The 11,432-nt window shown below is 31.8% G+C and overlaps 2 protein-coding genes across 2 annotated transcripts; one reads left to right on the top strand and one right to left on the bottom strand.

Moving 5' to 3' along the window:
• Window positions 1–176: 176 nt before the first annotated feature.
• Window positions 177–2,623, bottom strand: LOC146944218 (HVA22-like protein h). Its single transcript, XM_085742627.1, has 7 exons — window positions 2,168–2,623; window positions 1,975–2,066; window positions 1,586–1,829; window positions 1,430–1,486; window positions 1,278–1,341; window positions 976–1,189; window positions 177–709 (listed from the first exon to the last, which is right to left on the bottom strand). Exons 3-6 carry the CDS (start codon window positions 1,726–1,728, stop codon window positions 1,052–1,054), a joined length of 402 nt encoding a protein of 133 aa, XP_085598753.1. The 5' UTR covers window positions 1,729–1,829; window positions 1,975–2,066; window positions 2,168–2,623; the 3' UTR covers window positions 177–709; window positions 976–1,051.
• Window positions 2,624–7,099: 4,476 nt separating this feature from the next.
• Window positions 7,100–9,582, top strand: LOC146944217 (GDSL esterase/lipase At1g29670-like). The gene is made up of 5 exons (XM_085742626.1): window positions 7,100–7,425; window positions 8,110–8,234; window positions 8,335–8,580; window positions 8,768–9,023; window positions 9,115–9,582. The coding sequence occupies exons 1-5, from the start codon at window positions 7,179–7,181 to the stop codon at window positions 9,336–9,338; spliced, it is 1,098 nt and encodes a 365-aa protein (XP_085598752.1). The 5' UTR covers window positions 7,100–7,178; the 3' UTR covers window positions 9,339–9,582.
• Window positions 9,583–11,432: the final 1,850 nt, after the last annotated feature.

The raw sequence follows: 11,432 nt of genomic DNA, 5'->3' as shown, positions 1-11,432 counted from the left end.
GCCTTGATGCAGTAGGTTTAGTGCCTTTCATTTTATGCAGTGCTTGCAACCAAAATAGGAATTGATTTACATACACAAACATATAAGACATTATATGCCTGCTTCATAGTGCCTATAGGAATTGATTTACACAGGAAAATACACTACAATATACACAATAGCAGCTGGAGATATGCTTGGATATAAAATAGGGATAGCCTTTTTACCAACCAAATACTTATATCTTAATATTTACAAAACACACATATAGACACACCAGATTGCATATAGGTAGGATACCTTGCAGTAGTGTGCAGATTGAAAAGAAAACATAAAGCACTTTAGATTGGATATTACACAGAAAAGAGACAAACACAAACATCAGAAAAACATAACACACTAAAAGGGGTATATCGCTACTATCGCATAGCCCAGATTATACATCGAAGGAGCACATGCACACGAAGGCAGTATATACACCTCATTATTCATACTACATAAGAAAGACACATGCACAAAAGCATTACAGACACAAACATATAAGAAATTAGTACAGGTGCAGCATTCAGTTCCAAACACCATCGAGGCAAATTATCTTTGGCTCTTTTGTTGCAGACGCTTCGTCAAGATCAGCTGCGATCAAGTCAAGACCATCAGCATTCTCAACGGCCCTCTTCCCTAGTGATTTGCTTGTGGGAGTTTCCGTCATAAGCTCGTAATGAGGTAATTCCTGTAATTGAATCAGTCCCATGACAACTTAAGAAAGCAACTTATGAGAGTCATTTTGCTTATCAGAAAAGAAAAAAAAAAGAGTCATTCCAGTTATTAGTTAGTTTCCTTGTTCAAATCGCCCTAGATTAATGATTTAACAGGTATGTATTAAGTTGTATATGACTTTGTGTTCTGATATGCACATCCATAAGTACTTATATCCAAAGTTAAGTCAAACTCAAATGTAATAGCAAACAAAACCAATGCATAATCATAGTGAACTACCTGAGCGGGCTGAGGTGCTGGGGTTGATTGTGCTGAATCAAACTTCAAAATGTCATATATTCTAGTCTGACCGTAACTAACAGCTCTTTGAGAATACAAAACTACATAATCTCCCGCCCTTGTCCTTAATTAGTTCCGACAAACTTCGATCAATTTCTGGCTCATGTTTTGCAACATATGGTCTAAAGAAGGAATCATATACATATGTTGTTCCCTAACACAAACGTAAACTTTACCATCATATTGAAGAAATGCAAATAATATGCTTATATCAGATTCTACCACAGAAAATAATTATATACCTTTGTTTTGGGGTACCACAAAAATATGAAAAATGCCAACCTAGCTTCACAATACATTGGGACCCTTCAAGAAGAAATCAATTCAAAAATAAGAATCCATGATAAACTGTATTTGAATTAGAACAGAAACCTTCAAAGATAGAGTCATCTACCATGATACAAAAGTATCTCCAAATCTCTCACACACTGTCATAACAGCAACCAGAATCCTGCAGCATGGAAAGATAAAAACAGGATCAGTATCATTATTCACCGCAAGTTATCAAATACTACACTTTTAGCATCAAGGATCAAACAATATTGCATACCAATACTGGCACCAAAATCGAAGTTGTTCAATTTCCGGCTTATTCTTTTCAACTACTTTATAGCATTCATACGCTGGATAGGCATAACCAAAAACACTCCTGCCATTACACCAAAGGACAACCACAACCACAATGCTAATCATTAAATTTCAAATACCACAATGTTAATCATTAAACCAGACACGAAGGGAGCAACTTCTAAGCCAAAAACACGTGAAAAGCATGCTGGTAGCCTTCCCTTCCTCTGCAAAAACAGGAAATCATGTTACCATCTAAATATGATTTTGAAATCGCCCCTAAAGCATCACTTGATGCATGCAAGCTGCAAGACAAATATAACAGCAAATAAATGAAACTACAAAACCACATATGCAAGAAAGATAACTCACACTGCAACAGTCGTACTCCATATGAAAAGTCCTCATGTTCACCAAGTCCTGTTTCACAGCTCTGTCAACTTCAGGTCCAACATTCCCTTGAACTGTCATCATCAAATATCAATCCACATGCGTTGATTGTATTCACAACGACCTCTACATAAACATAAAAAAAATTCTATATCATACTAACATTTATCCATACCTTTAGCAGCGACCAAAGAACCAGCAAATGATCTATCCTTAGCAAACATTGTGTAGTTCTCCAGACGAGCCATACCTCTCTTACTCAAAGCTCTCACCAAACCGTATTTTTGCAGGTTTATAACTTTTTCCCGTTGAGTTGAGGTACTTGTTCCCCTAAGACACTTATATATAAAAAATGAGGGAAAAAAATGAAACTACATTAACCTGTCATCATTACATCCTATCCTGCCACAAATGTGAAAGGAGGACTTTCTTGCCAATGAACCAATAAGTCAACAAACAATTTCAACATGTTTACATCTTACAATCAGAAGGGTAGCAAGGTAAAAACATTCAAAATTATGAAACCCTAGAATTTTCCCTCCACTGGAATTGCAGTTTAAATCGTTTGAGTTTGCATATTGGAAATCTAGGGCTAACATGCAGTACTTTGTTTCTTTTATAATATTAAGATGAAGAAAATATATCAAAGAAATGTCTCATACGTTTGTATAAGTTCGTGATACAAAGGAAAATACAATCAATACAAACTGGTTATTAGAGTTTACTCCAACAACAACCTCGTTCCTAAATATTTGCAAGTTCTTCTACCAAATTGACATCTTATTACCTTTATCCCCTACCAACCTTCTCTCTTTACACGATATTGATGGGATGAAACTTTGAACCACAACTCCCATGATCCACCCTTAATCTCCACCACCACTTACCTAATAACGAAAGATTGAATTCTCACACTTTACTCAAACCTAAACGACCTTTGTTTTGATCTAATAATACAGTGTCTCATTGAACATTACATACTTCCTCACTCTTTCCCATAACGAAGATTTAAAAAAGGATTAAATTTTAGAAATAATACTTGGAGTTGCAAAAGACAACCACTCATTTATGAATTTTTATACTTCCATATGAAGAGTCTCTTTCTTATTATATCTACTAGAGCATTCCTAAAAGATAAAAATCGTGGATTGCCAAGATTTTACAATTAAGCACCGGAGGGAACTCTTCCAAGGTTTTATGCGAATTAACCTTAATAACTCTGACAACATCCCAACTTTTCTCTCACAAAATCAATGTGTCATCTGTAAATTGTAAATGGGAAATTCTAAAATGAGTATCATCCCTCAATTGAAAGTCTCTGAACAAGCCACTGTCTATTGAAGCCTCCAACATAGAATTTAATCCTTCAACAACTATAAGAAGTAAAAAAATAAAATAAGGGATCACCTTATCTCAAACCCATTTCCATTCTAAATTCACTTGTAGGACTTCTGTTGGCAAGAACTAAGGCAGAAGTTAAGATAATAATGCATTACATGATCCATTTCCTCCATTTTGTTGGAAATGTCATTTTTACATCGCTTCCAATTACACTCATTCTATTGAATCACGGGATTTTTCAAAATCAAATTTAAATAGAACAATGTCTTTCTTCATCTTTTTTGTCTAATCCATTGTCTCGCTATCCACAAGAATATCATCAATGATATGCCTAAAGTTCAAAAGCCTTTGAGAACTCACAATTTCGGAATCAACGCTATGAATGTGCAATTAGAACCCTCGTAAAATTAGTTAGGATTCGCATAAAATCATATTGAAGACCACTCTAAGACTATTTATGGAAACCCAAATTTATGTCATCACTACAAGGACTTTTGAAACTATCGCAGTCCCACATTGTCATATTCACCTCTTGTTCACTAAAACGACGCTTTAACATTGAAAGAAAAATGCTAACAAATACCTTTAAGACATTATTTAAGATCAAAAGAGAAATTTTTTGTATAGAAAAATGTGTATTTATTCCTATAACAAGTTGACTTTTATTTTAAGATAATTTGTTTTGTAAGCTGCTTAAACAATTCCTTTAAAAAAAATTAAGCTTAAATGCACTTGTTCCCTTCGTATTTAAAAAAAAAAAATAGTTTTAACTAAGCAAATTGGCTCATGTGGTTGATGAGCTCCACCAAAGGACGAATCATTTGGGCACATACATGAATGATAAAATTTAAAAGAGAAATAACATTAAATAACGTCACTAAATTATTTCTTTTTAAAATTTATCATTTTTGTGTGTCTTAAAATTTTTTATTTAAGATAGTGTCCAACTAGGTACGCCCTTTGTTCCTTTTTATAAAAGACAAATTAGTCAACAAAAAATGATTTATTTTTAAGAATCTAAACTAACTCACCTAGATTGGTACATTGAGATAAATGAACATATGACTTTGAGGAGAAGCATAGTCTAAGGGTGTGTTTGGATTGAGGGTTTAGGTGGGGAAGACTTACTTTTCTTTTTTAAATTACGGACTATATAACTTGTTTTTCTAAAATAAATTAAGTGTGATTGAATTATTATATGATCATTTATCAAGTTAATATGTTAACTTTTTAAAAAATATTTCATATTATCCGTAATTGAAAAATGAAAAGCAAACTCTCCCCTCCATTCTCCCCCTAAACCCTCCATCTAAACACATCCTAAAGTTTCAAATCAACACCACCAAACAAAAACTCTGATGTATTTGAATCATAAATCATATAATATAAATACATCAATTTATATCAACAATTTTATCTTCTTAGATCATGCTAACTTATGCCTTAAAGACACAAGTTAAAAAGTTAAAAAATAAATTAATTCATAAATGCACAAGTTAAAAAGATAAAATTTAAAGCTTTCAAAATTAAAAATACATAATTTTCAAGATTTCATTTCTATTTTTGGTTTCTTATCTTGTGCCTAAGCATGGACACAACACAAGTTAGCATTTTTTATCTTCTTTTTATAAAAAAAATAATAATAATAATAATAAAAAATGTTCCAAGAAGCTCCACTGCGTGTGTGGATGTTTTAAGCAGTTAGCACCGGTTTTTACGTTGACTTAGAAGACCGATCATGTGGTGCAGTCATAGCCGACACATATGTCAACGACAAGTTGCTCCATGGATTGGTAAGTTGACTGAGCCTTTTCTTTTTGAAGAAATCATCTGACTCAGCATTCAATACCAAAACTAGTGTGGACCTTCCACTCCTTTCTTCGTTCCAATGCTTTTTTATCAGTAGGTAATACTGTCAGAAAAGAAATATGAGATTGTGTGGACTAGGACCAAGAATTTTGGTTTGGTCACACACAAAGAGAGAAGAGAGAAGAGAGAGAAAATGGAGAAGAGAAGAGAGAGAAGGCAAATTTTTGTGTGTGTGTGACCAAACCAAAATTCTTGGTCCTGATCCACACAAGATTTTCTCCAGAAATATTCAATTTTTTCTATCCGACAACGAAACATAAATCTTTAATTTAGTTTCTAATATTTACTGTAATTCTTTCCTCAAACAGCTCTCTCCCTATTGAATTACTATATGAAAATCATATATTAACTTCTTTTTTGAAAAAAAATAATCCTAAAAAACTGATACAGCTCTCTCCCTATTGGAGTATTATTTTACATACTTCAATTTAAAAGTTAAGTTTGAGAGTGATATACTATTTCACAGACAAATTGAAATTTTATCTTAGTACTATCAGTGACATTTAATGTAAGTTGACGAATTCCCAAGGACTCAACCGACCACATTATATACTGCATGAGCAATGGATTACTCTCCATTTTTATGTTATTTTATTTTATGATAGGGTACCACATATGGTGAAGGATTTAAATAATGTAAAAAAATGGGCTTAAAACATTTTGTCAATAATTTAATTTAAATTTTCATTTTTATCCTTTAATTGGAATCCATTTTTATTTCACAGTTTTTATCTCTGCGTAGTTACTTTTTATTGGAGGCACTATGTGCTTACTTACTTGATATAGTAGTTTTCATTTTTCCTTGATAATAATTGCCACTGCATGCCCAATTAATATGATGTTGATTTTGTGAATATGTATAACTGGCATTTATTAACATTTCTATGATGCGAAAGTGTCAAAATATCAAAATGATTGGTAATTCGACGCACATGAACTTTTCTAGTGCTGGCTTTTTCTATTAACAAATTATAGTATTATTGAGCTGACTTTTTGCAACGTATTACTACAAAAATATCAACAACTAGCCATCAAGCAATGTATCATGTATGTATTCTAAAAAAAAAAACTAGCTCCATTTATATATAGCGATTTTCTTTTCATCTTTTGTAAATAACAAAATACTATATAAGATAGTAGCAAATATTTGATGGATAATTAGTACTACTAGACTATTATGGCTACAATGTGTTGAATCACCAGGGGTTTGAGGATTATCACGTCAGACTTTGAACAACAATTATATAAGTGAGTTGAACACGTCTTAACCTCTGCACAATATCTAATGTAACTATTATTATATGGGTCATGCTAACTTGTGCCCTTAGGGCACATGTTAAGCAATCAAAAGTAGAAGTTTTTTCCATAAATTTTGTGCATTCAATTACTCAAAAGTAAAAGAATTAAATTAAAAATGAATTAATTACAACATAATATTTCTACTTTTAACTTATTAATTTGTGCCTTAAGGACACAAGTTAGCATTTTCCTTATTATATTTGATTCTTTAATCAATACCTCAGAACACCGGTTAGCATTTTCTGTAAATTTATAGGTCATCTCATTTGCATAGTGTTCAACATCCACTTTTTCATCTAATTAAGACTAAGACTCATTCTCAACTTGAAATACCAACATATGTATCCATCACTACAAAAGGCAATAATTTCACATTAAAGACAATAGGAATAGATATGATGGTGGTGATCTGATCATGCACGCAGAACTAGATCTCATGCCAGCATTTTCATTCAGTTTCACATTATATCCGCGTATAATTTAATGCTAGCTTCTACCAAAATATCCTCAACCGTACGTAAAAGCCTTAAATCTTTGCCCCATATCTCTTCCTCCTCCACCACTACATATATAGCTTTGCTCATTTCACATTTTCATCATCCAATTCCCTCTCTCTTTCACACACACCCCATTAGCCATTACAACTATTTACCATATTTTTTTGCTTCAAATTTTCAATGGCATTTTGGGACCTCTCTATGATTAATATAGGGATAGTAGTGTTGGTTTTGAGTTTGTGGAGTGGAATTGGAGTAGCACAACAAGTACCTTGCTATTTTATTTTTGGAGACTCTTTGGTGGATAATGGTAACAACAACCAACTCACTTCTATAGCAAAAGCTAATTACTTACCTTATGGAATTGACTTTCCTGGCGGACCAACTGGAAGGTTTTCCAACGGCAAAACCACTGTTGATGTCATTGGTGAGATTTCTTTTAATTTCGAGATTAATTTATTTATAAAAAAATATACTAAAAAAAATTATTTATTTATTTAAAAAATTAAGTCAACATTGCATTCTTAATTAGCTAGGTTATGATATCGTTTGCTACAGGTTATAAAAAAAGTGATTTTGTTATTCAATAGTTTAGGTATTAAATCAATTATAAACATTATTTTTTAGAAAAACCATTCAAAACAACTTCTCATCGTTAAAAAATACTCCCTCCTGTCACATTTATAAGCAAAAAAACATTTTTTAGATTCATTGAATGCATAATGTATTTAGTCAATATATAGACCAAATACATCATGTATTCAATGAACCTAAAAAATGTTTTTTTGCTTATAAATGTGACCGGAGGGAGTATATATGTAACAAACAGATAGAGTCTTTTAAAAATGATTATTTTGTTTAAATATTTTTTCAATGTAACAAAAAAAAGAAGTGATAATTTCACATTATATAAGAATATTTTGAATCTTGGATGACTTAATATAACTTTTTATTTGTACTATACCATCAGTATTACGTACTCTAGTTTATTTATCTTTCTCAACTATATATATTCATGATTTGACTCTTTAATTAATATATAGTTCCTCTGTATGCATGCAAGTAATTGTCTTTATTTACTCTTGTCTAACATTTAATGGAAATTTAACAGCTGAGCAATTGGGGTTCAATGGTTATATACCTTCCTATGCATCAGCTAGAGGCCGACAAATACTCAGAGGAGTCAATTATGCTTCAGCAGCTGCTGGAATCAGAGAAGAAACTGGACAACAATTGGTACTTATTTTTTGCTTCTAATAATGTCACATATGATTATCTTTTTTCTTCATTTGGGTAACCACATGCTTATTTTCCAAAATTGATCCTTATTTTGTAGGGACAACGAATTAGTTTTAGAGGGCAAGTGCAAAATTACCAAAGGACAGTGTCCCAATTGGTAAATTATTTTGGAGATGAGAACACTGCTGCAAATTATCTTAGCAAGTGCATTTATACAATTGGATTGGGTAGCAATGATTACCTTAACAATTATTTCATGCCTACAATCTATTCTACCAGTAGACAATTCACACCACAACAATATGCTAATGTCCTTCTTCAAGCATATGCTCAGCAACTCAGGGTCAGACTCTTTTTCTATATGCATTATATTTAAGTTAGGATCTAATCTATTAACACCAGGGTTACATCAAATATCAATCGTTATAATGAATTGATCTAACGGCTAATATTATGTCACAAATTAAAAGTTCAATTTTATTTTTTTTTGAAAGAAAATTAAAAGTTCAATTGTTGTGTTTGTGATTCAGATTTTATACAATTATGGGGCAAGGAAAATGGCGTTATTTGGAGTTGGTCAAATAGGTTGCACCCCAAATGCATTGGCTCAAAACAGCCCAGATGGTAGAACATGTGTAGCAAGAATCAATTCTGCAAATCAATTATTCAACAATGGATTAAGATCTCTTGTTGATCAACTCAATAACCAACTTCCTGATGCAAGATTCATCTATGTAAATGTTTATGGTATCTTTCAAGACATCATAACCAGCCCATCATCCTATGGTAATTATTTTCTCCCTAAAATAATTTAAATTCACAATTCATCAATTTTTCAAGTTATCAAAATAATTTTTTCTTTCTTTCTAATTTTCAGGTTTTAGAGTTACAAATGCTGGATGCTGTGGTGTAGGAAGAAACAATGGTCAAATTACATGTTTGCCCTTTCAACCTGCATGTAGGGATAGGAATGGGTTCTTATTTTGGGATGCATTTCATCCAACTGAAGCTGGAAATAGTGTTATTGGTAGAAGAGCTTACAATGCTCAATCTGCATCAGATGCTTACCCTATTGATATTAATCGTTTAGCTCAAATCTAAAGAGTTTTTAGTGGTGCTAATAAGTTTTTTTTTTTTAAGGTAGTGGTGCTAATAAGTTATTTGTGCCACTATTATTGTCCTATAATGTATTGTTCATTTGAATGCGTCTAAAAGGCGTCTTATATTTCTTTACTTTTCCTTTTGTGCAACAAGTCCAAGTGTACGTAATTTGTCTTTAAACAACTTTTTGTAATGTTTGCAGTTGTATTTAATGGCAAGTGATATTTTCATAGAAAATGGATAATTGGCGAGATATTATTTTTAGATTTCGTGAAATTTTCTATTTAACGTGATGTGGTTGGATGCATGTGTAAAAAAAATTACATTGTCAATGTATGAAAATTAATCACATGAAATATTTGATTTACCTGAATCTTTTTTAAAAGTAACTAGGCTAAAGTAAGATATCGAAGATTAAAAGAAGTTTTGAAGTTTTGCCAAATACGCAAACTCAATTGAACACTTGAAAGTAGGGTTATCGTGATTAGATTTGTAACGTTTTGAGGAAAATTAAACTTTTTGATTTGAAGATTATTATCAATTGTGGTTTGATTCGATTTAAATATCTACTTAATTAATTTCAAATACGATTTCAACTGTATCTATTATTTTTAGGAAAATGCTAACAAGTGCCCTAAGGGCATTGTTTAAGCATATAAAAGTAGCAATTTTTGCATTGGAAATTGTACGGTTATGACTTTTAAAAGTGTTTGACTTGTATTTTCAAGACATAGTTTCTTTTTTTGGGTTCCTTAAACAATGCCCTTAGGGCACCTGTTAACAAGACCCTTATTTTTATTGTTCCAATAAAGAAAGGAAAACAATTATATTAATATGAATATTGTAAAACCATGATAACAATAACCGTTTGAGACCAAGTGTTGAATGAACTTTAGTTATGAACAAACCATTTAAGAGAATTCAAGTATAAATCATGACCGAAATAATTATGGACCATATTATATTTATCTTTCAACCAAATTTTAGATTATTAAAGTCTATTTTCACCGAAAATCATATTTCAGACAAAAAAAGATGACTAAGCCCAATTAAAATAAAAAGCAACAATTACTTGACTAAAAACTAATAATTAAAAAGCTACAATTCAAATATAAATCTCAACGACATTCAAAAGTTTAATCTGTATCTAATTAATGTTTTATCTCTATATTAAGTACGTTGCACAAATTGAAAGGAAAAGAAAATTGATAAACAGACTCTGTTTGAAATTTGTAACACAGACTAGGCTTCTAAACAGGCTAATAGGTCAAGCCATGCTTTTAAAAAGGCCATGCCAGACTTAAAATAAAGCCTTTGACAGGTAAAAGGCCAAGGCTTAGGTCTTAGTTTTTTCAACTAGGCCTAACCTATTTAAGTAAAGTTCGGCTCGGCCTGGCTCATTCCCACCCCTATTCCTTAACATGTGCCCTCGAGGGCACAAGTTAACATTTGCCAATAGTCTATTACCCAAACATTCAAATACAAAAGGAACAACATTCAATGTCATTGATGATATGTAAGATCATTCACAACAAAGCACCCTAAATTGGATGTTTAAATGGGTTCCCGGTGTCTAATCATTAATTTTACGATAATACTTAATAAACATCAATTTTCTCCAACCCAACACCTCAAGAGAAATTATTAAATAGCTACCACAAATAATTCTATATCATTACATTTCAACAAAATTTATGTAATTTATTAAGATTTATTAAATAGGACCAACAAAAAATGAAGAGAGAGCGGGTGCTTCCATATCCACTCTTCTCCATAGGAACCCATATATTTTACTCCACAATATGGGTGCCTATTTAATGTGGTGCTAAATCAGGGCCGTTCCTAGAGTTTTATGGGCCTTAGGCATAATACGAGAAAATGGTCCTTCATATAATACATCGTAAATTTTTTTAGCTCATTGTTGTGATTTTATTAGCTCTTCATTTTGTTTTTTTTTTTCCGCTTTTCACTCCCAAATAATTTTTTTTAGACAACATCTGAAATAAATCAAATACTTTATAGAAATCAAACCAAAATAAAATACCGTAGAAGAGAACAATATAACATCTGCGAAATGATCATGAATGTGTCTCA

This window comes from Medicago sativa, chromosome 2 (assembly GCF_051527215.1).
Source record: "Medicago sativa cultivar Bolivia chromosome 2, Bolivia_mono, whole genome shotgun sequence".
NCBI lineage: Eukaryota > Viridiplantae > Streptophyta > Magnoliopsida > Fabales > Fabaceae > Medicago > Medicago sativa.
The sequence above is the reverse complement of the archived record's forward strand: the minus strand, read 5'-3'. Positions and strand labels throughout refer to the sequence as shown.